The 15,980-nt window shown below is 42.1% G+C and overlaps 1 protein-coding gene across 3 annotated transcripts in view; it reads left to right on the forward strand.

The window, feature by feature from the left end:
* The first annotated feature begins 1,241 nt into the window (after positions 1–1,241).
* The window catches only part of CHN1 (chimerin 1), a 202,251-nt gene continuing 187,512 nt past the window's right edge, over positions 1,242–15,980 (forward strand). For 2 of the 3 annotated variants that reach the window (XM_005202319.4, XM_015474801.3), the window contains exons 1-2: positions 1,242–1,403; positions 1,538–1,733. In XM_005202319.4, the coding sequence (XP_005202376.1) occupies positions 1,715–1,733 (19 nt within the window). In that variant the 5' untranslated portion in view covers positions 1,242–1,403; positions 1,538–1,714. 3 annotated transcript variants of the gene reach the window in all.

Raw genomic sequence — 15,980 nt, forward strand, 5'->3', positions numbered from 1 at the left:
TTCTTTTTTCTTGAGTTAACTGATACGAAACAAAAGGCTGGCTCCTCCTTCCAACCTGCTTTTCTTTTTCTTCTGATCTTTGAGTCTGCTGTGAAAGGATGATGAATTAACTGTGGTTCTATTTGAAGGAGTAATTTTCATTTTTATAATGATTTTGATCCTCAGGATAAATTAAAAATATTTATATAATATTCTTAAAATAATTAGTTCTAAAGTAAAAAGGAAAATGATATTAGGGAATCTGAGGAACTGGGAACTGAAAGCCAGGAAGAAATGAGAACCAAAGAGAAAATCTTACATGATTAGATATTGAAATAGTATCAAATCCCTAAGCAGAGAAGCAAGAAAAAAGGAGGATTAAAACAAAAAAGAAACAAGTATAGCAACTAGAGACTACTGAATTCTTGAATACATTACATGAAAACGACAAAAAGCCATCATAACTCAGCTTTTCACGAACATCTTTTGGCTGATAATCTCAAGGCGTTATATGGCTTCTCCTTAATTAAGGCAAAGACAGAGGCGATCAGAGAATATCACAGAAGGATGTTGCCAGTGATTATCAGATAAATGCAAAAAGCTCAGGGGAAGAATCTTTTGTGGTAAAGAAGTGCCAGTCGGTGAGAAATGTTGATTCCCACCCCACCCCCACCCCAGACAATATCAAAGAGGTGTAAAGTAAAAAGAAGAAAATTAGGTTTAAACGCTTATAGCAAACTATTTTATGTATTCCCAGATGCTTTTTAACCGACTCCTGTTTCCTCACACATGATAATCTGACCAGAACTACTCTTAGTGTCTCCTAAATCCAAATGGAGGGGAAAGCAACATTTAGTGCCACCGTTTTGACTCCAGGCTCCTTTCCTGGGTCCTGCAGCTTCAGGTCAAGGGCTCCAGGGGAAAGGAATATCCTCACACGAACCCGATCCTCAGATGACCCTGGCTGGGTCCTTGTATTCATGGAGCATCCTTCAGGGACTTCTTTCGAGTAACAGCTTTTTTCTGCGTCTCCACAAATCCCATTCAAGGAAAAACCTGGGATTTCAGCTAAAACGCACCCCGCCCCTGCTGCTGCCAGGCTCTGGGAGGCCGCCTCCCGGGGGCAAGCAGCTCGGGCGGCTCCTCGCGGCCCGGGGCAGGAGGGGCGGGCGCCCGCGGCCCCCGCGCGCGCCCGTTGCCATGGGAACGCACGGGGCTCCGCCGCCCAAGGGGAAAAAGGGAGGAGGCGCGCCGGCGGATCCAGTGGGAGACGCTATCGCAAGATGGCGTCTGCGAGGCCGCGGGATGCAGAGTGAGCGCACCTCGCCGGGGGTTCTGCGAGGCTGCTCCTCTCCCCGCCGTCGCCGCCACTGCGGCGCCGCCTCTCCGCCTGCCATTGCGCCGCGGCCAAGCCTCCCCACCTCGTAGGTACCGGCGCCCGCGCGCGCTACGCTTTTGCACAGATGGCAGCGACAAGTGCCAGCTCGCCGAGGGCTAGCGGGTTCCCCCGTGTCAGGGTGCGCTTGACAATAACGCATGAATAACTTTTTTCTTGCAGCGGCCCCCTGCCTCTCGGCCTGCAGCCTCCCCGCGCCCGCGTCCCCACCACGCCCCTCCGATTCCTTGCTCCCTCCAAGGTGTGAGCGCGTCGGGCCGATGAGGTGATCTCCGGCCAGCCTGGGAGGAGCGCGTTGGACCGGCGGGCGGCGGCGAGCAGTTGGCGAGCGCCTTTACAATGGCCCTGACCCTGTTTGGTAAGTGCAGCCCTTTGCCCGCGCCGCTGCAGGTGGGCCGCGCCCCGGGGCTCAGAGGTGGGGCACCTGGGGAAGGGACGCCGCGGGCGGTGTCAGGCGCGGGCTGTGGCCGGGGAGTTGGGGCGCCCGGGGCTCCGGGCTAGCTCCTTCGCGCCTCTCCCATTGTTTCCTCTCCAGGCAGGGCCGATGGGCGTGTGCTCCCCTGGCCAATTCTGGGCTGGGAGGCTCTGAGGTCCCTGTGTGTTTTGTAAACGGAGGGTTCTCTAAGATGCCAAGTTGGGAACGAAGTTAGCTGGCTGTTTCCAAGCCTATGTTTCTCAAGTCGGTAAATAAAGATCCTGGAAAGTTTATTTATTTTGACCAAGATGTCTGTGCATCCCAACCTTCTTACAATTGCCAAATGCGTGTGTTGATTCCTGTTGGATTTGGGGGGAATTTTTTGCCCTCGGTATATTCCGTTGAAAACAAGAATAAGTGGTGAACTTATTTTAATATTTGCTAAAATTGAAAATGTTTGCTCTAATGCGTTTGAGAGCAGACAGAAGGAAGTTGGTATTGAAGATAATCTCAGCAGTATATCTCTGAACATTTTACGAAAGTAGTTGTATTTCTGTGATGTAGTTTCTGTGACACTATTGTTTCAGCAGTTAATTAAAGGTGTTTTGCTTTTCCCCCTCTCCCAAGAAGTCTGTAATGACAATGGATTGGAAAGGAGGACCAAAAATACTTTATTTTCTTTTGCAAAAACAGATTGTGTTACATATGTATTTTCCTTTAAGAAAACTCAGTATGTGAAAATTTAGATGATCAAAGTATTCAGTTTTTCAAAAAAGAAAAGTACAATGAGAGGTACCTGATGGCTACCAGGATAGTAAGTTAATCACAACGTCAAGTTTCCAGTTACATTTTAACAATGTCATTTGATCAAGCACGTTACAGGCATCACATGACACAATGCTTTTTCATGTAAATACGTCAGAGTTTATTAATCTACTGGAATCAAGGAGTTACTTTTATTTTTAAAATTAAATTCAGACCCAGAGAGGTTGTTTAGACTCAGAGGGCTCCTGGCTTTTTTGTGGCAAAACTGAGTCTAGAATATAGTTTGCCATCTTCAGTCTAGGACTGTATGTACTTTGCTCAAATACCTATGGTACTAAAAATGACATTTTTTATTTGGTGTTTGTTGGTTGTCCATGAGTGCTTTAAAAAATGTTCCTCCTTTCTCTGAAAGGGATAATAAAAATCTCCTGTTTTACAATCTCTCGTATCAAATACGCATTACTTAGAAGAAGTATTTCCTTAAGTGTGAACTTTTTTGGTATAGAGTTAAACTTTAATGGAACACTTTACTCACAGTTGATACTTTCTTTTGAAGAAGCATTTATCTTACACTGTTGTAGCTAGTACCTTGAGGTAAAACCTACTGTAGGAAATTCTCTTTAAAACTATTTTTTCCTAAATTCATTTACCTTTCTAAAGAGATAGTCTGCATTTTCAAGGTTTGTTTTCAAAGATATAATTTACAAATCAGTGATTTTTAAAAGACTGGCATTCTCAATGAATAAAATGGATAAATTGAGGAGACATGGACTATATGATGAGGCTCCTTTGAATGAATTCCTAAATTATTAAATCTTTACTGAAGGGGAGGCGAGAAAAGGAAGAGCATGGAATTTGACCTCTTGAGGAAGGTGAAACCACTCCCACCTCTCAGGATGAATAAAGTGTCTTTAAAGTTTTAAAGTCATCTTGTGGGAAAATAGAATTTGGTTTAAAAATCCAATTTGGTTACAATTTTTAAGACTATTTCTCTGTTGTAAAGCAAAGTATATCTCTGTGCAGAGGCTATTTTCTAAGTAATGATAGAGCAACCGTTGATCTCAAGTGCAGTTGCACACCACTCATCAGTCATCTGAGATGTCTGTTTAAAATGTAGATTCCTTTGTCCAGAGACCCACAGAATCTGCATTTTTAGAGGAACTCCCTTGTGATTCTTACACGTTAAAGTTTGAGAACTTTTACATTAATGATAAATAGTAGATTGGCTCAAACTTGCTCAGTTCAAAATAGTTCTTTGAATATGCTAAGAGCGGTCTCCAAGGGTTAGAAGAAATGGATTTTACTTTAGATATTACTACTTTTTAATTAATTGGCCTTAGAAGTGCCTCATATCTCTTCTTAATAACCAACTTAGAACTGAGGAACAATGAAATAAAGTTCTATGAGATGAGGTAGGAACAAAACACTAGACGAGTGTGACCTTCTAATCATCATGATCAGAGTTCCATAGAGTTTCTACCTAAGCTTCCTGGAAGTAACCACTGCCAGGACACTGTCTTGTGTATGTTGGGTGTGTTAGTTGGTTAAGCAGTTAAGGCTGGTTGGGCTGCTGTAGTAAAATAGCAAAACCTGGGTGGCTTACTTAACAGCCATTTATTTCTCACAGTGTTGGAAGCTGGGAAGTCTGAGACCAAGGTGTCATTTGGTTTACTTCCTCATGAGGGCCCCCTTTCTGGCTTGCATATATTCATCTTCTTGCTTTGTCCTTACATGATGGAGAGAGACGGAAAGCAGCTTTCTGGTCTCTTCTTGCTGCTGCTACTGCTGCTAAGTCGCTTCAGTCGTGTCCGACTGTGTGCGACCCCATAGACGGCAGCCCACCAGGCTCCCCTGTCCCTGGGATTCTCCAGGCAAGAATACTGGAGTGGGTTGCCATTTCCTTCTCCAATGCATGAAGGTAAAAAGTGGAAGTGAAGTAGCTCAGTCCTGTCTGACTCTGAGCGACCCCATGGACTGCAGCCTACTGGGCTCCTCCATCCACGGGATTTTCCAGGCAAGAGTACTGGAGTGGGGTGCCATTGCCTTCTCCAGTCTCTTCTTATAAGGGCACTAATCCCATCATGAGGACCTCACCTTCCTGACTTCATCTAATCCTAAATACCTTCCAAAGGTCCATCTCCAAATACCATCACATTGCAGGTTAGGGCTTCAACATATGAACTTTTGGGGAGGACACAGTTGGTGCATAGCAGCCAGCAATAGAGTCTTAGTGTTTTTGCTTTATGTTTTACATTTCCATCCAGGTTTTTTTTTTTTTTAATAATTGTAAAAAATGATCTTTTTATAGGAAAAACTTTTAGTGAAAGTTAGATTCATTTTTTAAAAAAGGGAGCCTCTAAAATTACCTAATACATTTTTGACATTTATATACATTTTTTTGTACATTTTTATACATTTTATAACCCGTGTGTTATAGGAACTTAGTAAAACACCTGTCAAATTAAGCTGAAGAGTGAAGACTGTTTTATATATTGTCTTCACTGTTAATCACCTTTGCTGCTTAAAAGGACATTTTTAGTGCAAATTTCCTTTTTATTCCAGGATGGAAGAACCAGATCCCAGTCCATCATGATTTCACAGTCTTATTTGGGAGTTGAAAATGAGTGCTGTTGACGGTCCAGGAATTAGCAAACTTTTTTTTTCATCTTTCAAGTGAACCAGTCATCAGCATAAATACAAATAATTTTTAAATCCTCAAATCCTAAAAACTCTCCAAATGTAGTTCATATTCTGGTCACTCGCCTTTCCTTCCTGATTTGACAAACCTCTAGCCGTGGGCAGGAAACACGGTCCCTGTGTTAGAGCCGACATTCCAGAACTACAGTGTTCGCACCTAGCTACCTAATTCCGTCTGGGCTTTGTTAGAACTTCTCTGGCAGAGAAGTACATGTTGTCCAGCAGTTGCTGGGCTAGAGGGAAAGTCTCAGATCATCTAGTTTAGGATTTTGGGGCTGATGTCCCAGCCAGAATATCCTGATTTGCTGCACTAGTAGAGCCCTAGTTGATAGAACTGGGGGAAAAACATCCTGTCAGGTCATCACTTGGCAGGAATTTCTGCCATTTATAGCTAAATGGAGCTCTGGTTTATAGCCCAGGACAGCTGGTGAGATTGGGAACTCAGTTATAATTCAGCTGGGCTAAGCTAGCCAAACTTGAATAACTCTCTGGGTAGAATTGGCTCTGGCATTGCCCCTGCTCGCCCCGCCCCGCCCCCTTTTTTCTTCTTACCATGTAGTCACCATCATCACTGCCGTCGATCCCTTCTGATATTTAGGATTTCACTGTAATTTCTTACATTCTTTCCTCAGTCTCTCCTACTCCCATGGAAGCCCTTCATTATGCTGCTTTATTTGGCATCGTTCACTATCCTGACACACCTGTCTGTGGGTATCTTTACAGAGAGACTTTGGAGCAGTTAAATAGGGATGGAGGATTCTTTGTGATACAGTTAGGAAATTTTCTGACTTCCATGGCTGTCCTGGCAGACAACTGCACATTTTCAGTATGATTTATTTGCCCAAAAGCTCATTTTATAGGAAACGTCCACTTGAATATACTCTCTGTTGCCATTTTAATTTTTCAGATATTGCTCATCAAAGAATATGACAAGCAGCAGGGTGGTCTGATATTGAAAGCCCAGCTACTTTTCTTAGAATGCGTCATCTTTTTAACTGTCATTAAAATCACCATCCTTACTTAAATGCTTGTCCATATTCTTTCTTTTACTGGTGTCAGAAGCCTAAAGTCTCAGCTTAAAATGTTTTCTTTTAATGTTTGGAGACTTGACTATGTAAGAGAGAGAAAAAAATTATAGTTGTTATAACTCTGATAGTCACCATCTGTGTACAGTGTAAGGGGAATATTGGTGGTTGCCATCTTGAGTCACATCTGTCCCTGAAATAACCATCCTGTAAGCATTCTAATCTTAGAAGATAGTGATAAGTGTAATGACAAAGTTTTAATGTATTTATTAAGAGTTTTAGTTTCTTTGAGATCAGTATTGCTCAACTGTTTTTTTAAGTCACCTTCTGTAAGAAGTCTTTTACGCATTTTTTTGTAATTGATCTCTCCGTGAAACTTTAATACCAAGATTCTGTTTATGGACTGTATGTGTATTTGCTTTATGTGTAAAGAGAGTAATTTTTCTTTGACCCCTGGAAGCCAAGTTTTGCTCCCTTGAGGGCAGGCTTACCTCTGTTGAGAATACATGTTTGAGACTAATCTAAAGCAATCATAAGAGAATTAGAAAAATATTGTTTTAATGTCACATAATTCTGAAGGAGTGACATAGATATAATAAGTTATGCATTTTTTCACCAGATTGGTTTAACCTAAGTTTTAACAGTGTGCTTCATCTTGAAAGCAGCTATAACACAGAGTTCCTTGATTGGTCTGGGGTATGCGTAGCTTTTCTCAAAGTCCATCCAGTAATAATAATATCCCCTGATATGGGGAATTGGTGTTTTCTCAGTTTTATATAAAGATCAGTAACAGTACCTTTAAAACACTTTTTTTTATCTGTAATATATAAACTAAAGGGGCTTCCCTGGTGGCTCAGATGGTAAAGAATCTGCCTGCACTGCAGGAGACCCAGCTTCCATCCCTGGGTCAGGAAGATGCCCTAGAGAAGGAAATGGCTACCCACTCCAGTATTCTTGCCTGGAGAATTCCATGCACTGAAGAGCTGGGAGGCTACAGTCTATAGGGTTGCAAAGAGTTGGACATAACTGAGCAACTTTTACACTCAGAATAAACTAAATGAAATCACTGTACTTAATTTCTAACCCAATGCAAGACAAATTTTCAAGCCTGGCCTTACAACCTATTACTGGTCATAAATCATTCTTACATAGGAAATGATTCCTGCAAACTTTGATTTTTTAATATATTAATATAATCCTGCTGTACTTAAAATAGCAAAGTAGGAAAACTAAGAAAGCAGAACGATGTGACCATATTTTACATTGGAAAGTGATATTAAAAAAAGAATCATGTCTGACAAAATAAAGTTACAAATATACATTCCTAATTTAGCTCCTTACATTTAAAAAGAAGGATGAGTACTTTGTGAATATCCTGAAAAGCATTGCTTTGTATAGTCTAAAAGGGTGAATTTTATGATATGTGGATTATATGTCAACGTAAGATTGTATTAATAAAATTGTGGGAGGAGGGTAGGAAATCAGAATGAATGGAAGGAAAATTCACTTCAGTTAAACTGTAAAAGCCAGAAATCTGAGACTGTTTTTAAAAGAGTGGTTTTATATTCAGGAACCTTTAGAACTGTCCATGTTTTTAGAAAGTCTTTTTTTCCTTTTTTTCCCCAAGGAACAAAAAACCAAGAACTGATAGGTTAAACTACCCCTACCTGTTTTGAATGGTTGTTTTAAATTTAGAAAAGCAGGCACTTCTTGGAAAGAGTTACTGCTGACAGTGAAGCAGTTTGTGGGAGAAGGGAAGATGAGTCAGGCCCGGCCTGCTGCCAGCTAATGGTGGTGTGGGGCCACCTCATTGTGTTACACCCAGCTGCTCTGAAAGTGGCTCCTTTCCCTTTCCACTCTGACCTTTTACCTTATATATTTCATGGTGTAAAGCAAACAGAAAAAGGGTGTTGTTCAAGAAATATATTATCTTGCTGGCATAGATAGATCTTTCTGACCACAAACTTGACATTTCAAAAACAGAACGGATCCTCTTCTTTAAACTGCTACACTTGCCTGATTTTCCCATTTCTGCAATTAGCACATAGCTTCAGCCCTTATTCTTTCTATCTTGTACCTCTTCTACAGAACTTTGTTTTTCACGTCCTTAATGGGTGTGACATTACTTTGTCAGAGATGCTTTTTAGGATTTGAAATTGCTTGTACTAGGTGGGACAGACAGCAGATAGGTGGTAGCTGTGCATTTAAGGGATGTATAAATATCTGCCTGATTGAAATACTTTTCCCTGCAGGCCTTTTATGGTGAATGAATTTTACACCATTATATTAAAATTAAAGCATGATTTTTTTTTAGTATATTACCTGTTAAGGAATAGCATGCTAAATATAGGCGCTTATCATCATATGCATGGAAGAATGATTTTAATTTATGGACTGAAGATCTTAAAGTAGTAAGACAAGCAAGCATTTTGACTGAGGGAACTACACTGTAAGAGAAAAGAAAGTGCAGAAGTGTTTGTCTGGAGAGCGGGGCATTAGTAAGAGGGACCCATGTTGTAGGTGGTGGTGTGAATAAAAGCTCAGGACATCTGGCATGAGGGAGAAGGAGTGGACAGTAGAGTGGGAGAAGGAAGCAGAAACAGGAATGTACTCTTTCATAATTTTCCTGAGGAGTAGCTCTGAGGCCTGGGGTGTGTTTTCCTGTTCAGTGATTTGTTTACTCATGTTTGATGAATCGAGAGCCTAATATATGCCAGGTATTTATTAGTTCCTATCCTCAAGGAAATTATATTTGCAGTTGAGGGCGCAGAGGAAAATGTATAATGTGCCAGAGGGCTCAGGCTGTGAAGAAAAATGAAGCAGGGTGCAGAGGATGGGGCAAGCTGTGGTCAGGGAAAGCCTCACGGCAAAGGTGGATTTTGAGCAGAGATCTGAAGGAAGTAAGGGAAAGAGTTACATGAAGATGGGGAATCGCCTCATGGAACAGGCTTTAAGCCAGGGGTGTGCTTAGCCATTCTGAGAAACAGGAAGAAGGGCAGCGTGGCTGGAGCAGAGTGAGCCAGCCGAAGTGCTGGCAGGTCAGGGCAGAGAGGCGTCTGGTGGCTGAGGGGTGCTGGGGTCAAAGACTATGAGGGCCCTGTCAGTACACCTCAGTGAGGACTTCAGATTTCACTCTGAGTGAAATCAAAAGCCTGTAGTGGCTACTTCCATAGCATGTGGTGTGGAGGAAAAGGCTTAGATTTTGAAGTAAGAGCTGCCTTGAATCCTTTCTCTGCCAGGTGTCAGCTAGATGTTCTAGTCTCATTTTCCGTATATCTTATCAGGAGCTGTTAATTTCCTTCAGAAATAAATGAGATCATGTATCTAAGATTCTTAATATAGTCATTGAAGATACATAGTAGCTAATTTTGTCACTTACTGTAAATACTAGCAAAGATCCAAGATATCAGCAGAGTTTCTCCATTTGTTTATTTCACAAGTCTGTCAACCCACTTGAAAAAGTGGTTCTGCAATATTTCTGCTTGTATGTGTGGTTAAATACTTGCCACAGGCCACTGTAGACTTTGAGAATGCTTGAGACCTGGTTCAGTGACCAGATAGACTTCTGATAGTGCTGGACGCTTGGTACTTTTTCATACGCTCTGAAAATGTAAAACAAAACAAAAACAAAAACAGAACACTGGCCAACCGGCAATGCTTCTCCTTTGGGAGGTCATCCAGAATATAAGCAGATCTAGCCTCAGTCCTCATGGCACTTAAAAGTATTAAGGAGTGTAAACTCAATGGCTGGCACATAGTAGGTGCTCAGTCCAAATTTATTGAGTTACTAAGTGAATGAAGAACAAACATTTAATAATGGACTGTTACTCTATATACTTACCTGTGAACAACCTTGTGTGCATGAGCAGTCATGTCTGACTCTTTGCAGCCCCATGGACTGTGGCTCACTGGGCTCCTCTGTCCATGCAATTCTTCAGGCAAGAATACTAGGGTGAGTTGCCATTTCTTCCTTCAGTGATCTTCCTGACCCAGGGATTGAACCCATGTCTTTTGTGTCTCCTGCATTGGCAGGTGGATTCTTTACCACTGAGCCACTCGAGAGCCTTGACTCAGTTTAAACATTTATCTTTATTCCTCGTTTATTATTTTGGGTTATTTATATTAGAGTCCATAACTGGAAACTCAGACCTGCTTTTTTTTTTTTTTTAATTTTATTTTGTTTTTAAACTTTACAAAATTGTATTAGTTTTGCCAAATATTGAAATGAATCCGCCACAAGTATACATGTGTTCCCCATCCTGAACCCTCCTCCCTCCTCCCTCCCCATACCATCCCTCTGGGTCATCCCAGTGCACCAGCCCCAACAGACCTGCTTTTTAGAAATTTATTCAGTTCAGTTGCTCAGTCTCATCCGACTGTTTATGACCCCATGAACTGCAGCACACCAGGACTCCCTGTCCATCACCAACTCCCGGAGTTTACCCAAACTCATGTCCGTTTGCTTCTTTACCTGAAATCCTCCAGTGAGCCCTCATCACCATTAAGTCCAAATGCCCTGCCTGTTTGGTTTTGTCTCTCATCCCCTCCTCAGAGGTTGTGTTTCAGGCATGCTGAACAACGGGATGTTTCCAGAAGGGATTGTACCCAGTGTGGCTGTGGCATCATTTTGCAAGCCTTTCTTTGCCTTAACTACCTTCTACACATCTTGCAACACTCACCTTGAATAGTCATCTCTTTTAAGAGGTCTTTATGAGTTAATAACGGCTTACCTGGTGGCTCAGATGATAAAGAATCTGCCTGCAATGCAGAAGACTGGGGTTTGATTCCTGGATTGGGAAGATGCCCTGAAGAAGGGAATGGCTACCCACTCCAATATTCTTCCTTGGAGAGTTCCACGGACAGAAGAGCCTGATGGGCCACATTCCTTGGGGTCACAAACAGTCAGATACAACTGAGTGATCATCACAGCACCTTTTCTGCACAGGTAGTGCTGTATGCCCATCTGCCCTGGCATGTATCATGTGATATAATGGTTAGTTTGTATTCCCCTGTATAACCCATTAGATGAAGTTCTCTAATGGGAAAGCTGTGTATTTCTTCTGTCTTTAACAACCGCTGCATGGTTGAGGGCTTCCCCCATGGCTCGGTTGGTAAAGAATCCACCTGCAATGCAGGAGACCCCAGTTCGATTCCTGGATTGGGAACATCCACTGGAGAAGGGATAGGTCACCCACTCCACTACTGTTGGGCTTCCCTTATGGCTCAGCTGGTAAAGAATCCACCTGCAGTGTGGGAGACCTGGGTTTGATCTCTGGGATGGGAAGATCCCCTGGAGAAGGGAAAGGCTAACCACTCCAGTATTCTGGCCTGGAGAATTCCATGGACTGTATAGTCCATGGGGTCACAAAGAGTTGGACACGACTGAGCAATTTTCACTTTCACCATCATTGATGTATCAGTTCAGTTCAGTCGCTCAGTCGTGTCCAACTCTTTGCGACCCCATGAATTGCAGCACGCCAGGCCTCCCTGTCCATCACCAACTCCCGGAGTTTACTCAAACTCATGTCCATCAAGTCGGTGGTGCCATCCAGCCATCTCATCCTCTGTCGTCCCCTTTTCTTCTTGCCCCCAATCCCTCCCAGCATCAGAGTCTTTTCCAATGAGTCAACTCTGCATGAGGTGGCCAAAGTATTGGAGTTTCAGCTTTAGCATCAGTCCTTCCAATGAACACCCAGGACTGATCTCCTTTAGGATGGACTGGTTGGATCTCCTTGCAGTCCAAGGGACTCTCAAGAATCTTCTCCAACACCACAGTTCAAAAGCATCAATTCTTCAGTGCTCAGCTTTCTTCACAGTCCAACTCTCACATCCATACATGACCACTGGAAAAACCATAGCCTTGACTAGATGGACCTTTGTTGGCAAAGTAATGTCTTTGCTTTTGAATATGCTATCTAGGTTGGTCATAACTTTCCTTCCAAGGAGTACGCATCTTTTAATTTCATGGCTGCAATCACCATCTGCAGTGATTTTGGAGCCCCCAAAACTAAAAGTCTGGCACTGTTTCCACTGTTTGCCCATCTATTTGCCATAAAGTGATGGGACCAGATGCCAAGATCTTAGTTCTCTGAATGTTGAGCTTTAAGCCAACTTTTTCATTCTCCTCCTTCACTTTCATCAAGAGGCTTTTTAGTTCCTCTTCACTTTCTGCCATAAGGGTGGTGTCATCTGCATATCTGAGGTTATGGATATTTCTCCCAGGAATCTCGATTCTAGCTTGTGCTTCTTCCAGCCCAGCGTTTCTCATGATGTACTCGGCATATAAGTTAAATAAGCAGGGTGACAGTATACAGCCTTGACGTGCTCCTTTTCCTATTTGGAACCAGTCTGTTTTCCATGTCCAGTTCTAACTGTTGCTTCCTGACCTGCATACAGGTTTCTCAAGAGGCAGGTCAGGTGGTCTGGTATTCCCATTTCTTTCAGAATTTTCTACAGTTCCTTGTGATCCACACAGTCAAAGGCTTTGGCATAGTCAATAAAGCAGAAATAGATGTTTTTCTGGAACTCTCTTGCTTTTTCCATGATCCAGCCAGATGTTGGCAATTTGATTTCTGGTTCCTCTGCCTTTTCTAAAACCAGCTTGAACATCTGGAAGTTCACAGTTCACGTATTGCTGAAGCCTGGCTTGGAGAATTTTGAGCATTACTTTACTAGCATGTGAGATGAGTGAAATTGTGAGGTAGTTTGAGCATTCTTTGGCATTGCCTTTCTTTGGGATTGGAATGAAAACTGACCTTTTCCAGTCCTGTGGCCACTGCTAAGTTTTCCAAATTTGCTGGCATATTGAGTGCAGCACTTTCACAGCATCATCTTCCAGGATTTGAAATAGCTCAACTGGAATTCCATCACCTCCACTAGCTTTGTTCGTAGTGATGCTTTCTAAGGCCCACTTAACTTCACATTCCAGGATGTCTGGCTCTAAGTGAGTGGTCACACCATCGTGATTATCTTGGTCGTGAAGATCTTTTTTTGTACAATTCTTCTGTGTATTCTTGCCACCTCTTCTTAATATCTTCTGCTTCTGTTAGGTCCATACCATTTCTGTCCTTTATCGAGCCCATCTTTGCATAAAATGTTCCCTTGGTCTCTCTAATTTTCTTGAAGAGATTTCTAGTCTTTCCCATTCTATTTTCCTCTATTTCTTTGCATTGATCGCTGAGGAAGGCTTTCTTATCTCTCCTTGCTATTCTTTGGAACTCTGCATTCAGATGCTTATATCTTTCCTTTTCTCCTTTGCTTTTCGCTTCTCTTCTTTTCACAGCTATTTATAAGGCCTCCTCAGACAGCCTGACTACTTAATAGCTCAGCAAGAAATGTTTGAATGCATGTTCGATGTTACAGTAGTCTACTATATTTATTATATTTGGAAGTTAATTTTCAGGCCCAAATATATATGATATACACCCTCTATTTTTCATAATTTTTTGTTCATTTGTTGATTAAAAAAAAATAAATTGTTATACCATCCCTTGATTCCACACTCTTTGTATGGAATCCCCAACTGAAAGCTCACAGAGGCTTGGATAAAATGGAAATCTCTCTAGGAGCAGATTCTTTGAGATTTAACTGTAGTATTACTAACCACCAGCAGATGTTTCTAAATTATTTGGTATAATTAGATAACAAATTCTAGTTCATTAAACTATTGTTCATTTTCATTTCAATAGTACAAAAGAGTTGTACATAATTTAGCTTGGTTTGTTCATGTTTTACCCTCACAGTAGGGAACATAATCAAATTGAATTGGAATTGAATCGAAATTTAGTATGAAAATGGCTAACAACCTTTTAGAAGTCTGAAGATAAAAATAGTATTATCTTTTTCTCATAATCATAAATTTGTGTGCTACAGGAACATTCCTGATAGTTTTGGTGTATTTATTAGAGCAGATAAAAACAACAGTTTCAGCATTCATATTTTTAAGTGGAAAGATTTTAAACTTTTGTTTATTACTTATTAATACCTCTCATTGTTCAAGAAAGAATTTGAGGTGGTTTCCAGAAGAATACAATGCAAGGGGATTGAAAATAGTGAGCGTGGGCATTCCTTTTTCTCTTGTCTTGTATCAGTTTCTTCCTCTCCCCTGAATCCTGGGTGGTTTCCTCCTGATGACCGCTGTGCTTTCCTGTTCCATGTGAGAAAGCATTTCCTTGACGTTGGAACCCTCACATTGCAAGCAGTCCTGAGTTTTTATTGGCCTTCTTCTTACCAGAGATCTATTCAAACGGCTTTGATGTGCCCCACCTCTTCTTTCTGCACAACTGCTCTTTCACTCTCCTCTATACCCTCTCTTCCCAGCCACTGTATTTTATCATAATTGATTATCATGCATTTGTGAATGTCATTCATTCTCTAGTGAAAAAAGATTGACAACTGTGAAAGGAAAAACTGTTCTGACACTTAAAACAACAAGGAAGACTTTCATCAAGACTATTTGCAGTGGGTGTCAAGACCATGACAGTAGGCAAGAGAGATGAGGCTTAACTCTGAATATGAGAACAAGTGGGGTTTTATAAGTCAAGGAGCAGGTTGGTGGGGGTTGGTCAGTGGATGGAGAATTACTAAGAGGAACCAAGGGTAGGGGGAGTTCCTGTTAAACTGACCTAACAGGATCTTGCTGAGGGCAGGCCAGGTGGTCAGATATCAGGAGTGAGGGGCAAAGAATTTGATTAAGATATCAGGAGGGATTGGATATCAAGGGTGGGGGATTCTTTCTAAAGTGCCTTAGAATTCTTGCTTAAACTGGGCAGTGCCGGCCTGATAAGGCTGGGGGTCAAGGTTAAGCCCTTAACAAATGGGCTTAGAAAGTGAAAGTGAAGTCGCTCAGTCGTGTCCAAGTCTTTGGGACCCCATGGACTGTAGCCTACCAGGCTCCTCTGTCCGCTACTCTGTCCATGGGATTTTCCAGGCAAGAGTGCTGGAGTGGGTTTCCATTTCCTTCTCCAGAGGATCTTCGCGACCCACGGATCGAACCTGGGTCTCCCGCTTTACCGTCTGAGCCACCAGGGAAGTCTTAGAGGAGCCTAACTAAAGTTTGGTCAAGAAGAGCCTCCTCTCAAAACTACCACCTTACATTCTGCTTCTGTTTGGAAGTGCTTTATTAATTCGTAGCCAGTCAACAGTGGCTTCTCCTTAGTCATCCTGTTTGATCTTTGCACCGTTTGCTGTTTTTGATTGCCTCTGTCTTCTTTAAATGTTTTTTCTCATCTTTCAAGCATTGTATTCTCCAACTATTCTTTTCTTGTCTTTCACTGTTCTCAGCTCTCTCTCGTTTGTTCCCCGTCACGTCTTTTCAAGAATGGACCTTCGTTTCTCACTTGGGAGTATCTAGGCTTCCACAGTGCCCGTGGCTGGGTGATTCCCAACTCTCCATCTCCAACTCTGCTCTTCCATGCCCTCCAAATCTGTATCAGGATTTCCTGTAGTTACTTCCAGTTTCACACGTTCCCAGCCCCAAATCCTTAGCTTTTGTCTTTCCATCCTCTCTCCCTTGTCTCTAGTGCATGTTAGCTGCTAACTCTCAGTTTGATCTTTGCAGTAGTCTCTCATCTATTCCTTCTGTATATTCAGCTCTCTCAGTACCACAGTTCAGGCTCTCCACCTCCTGCCACCTATTCAAAAGAAATCCCTTCATCTTCTGAACTCGATCATTTTATCCATGAATCTCCTGTGACATTTGACG

The sequence above is a fragment of the Bos taurus genome, chromosome 2, assembly GCF_002263795.3.
Source record: "Bos taurus isolate L1 Dominette 01449 registration number 42190680 breed Hereford chromosome 2, ARS-UCD2.0, whole genome shotgun sequence".
In the NCBI taxonomy this organism is placed as follows: Eukaryota; Metazoa; Chordata; class Mammalia; order Artiodactyla; family Bovidae; genus Bos; species Bos taurus.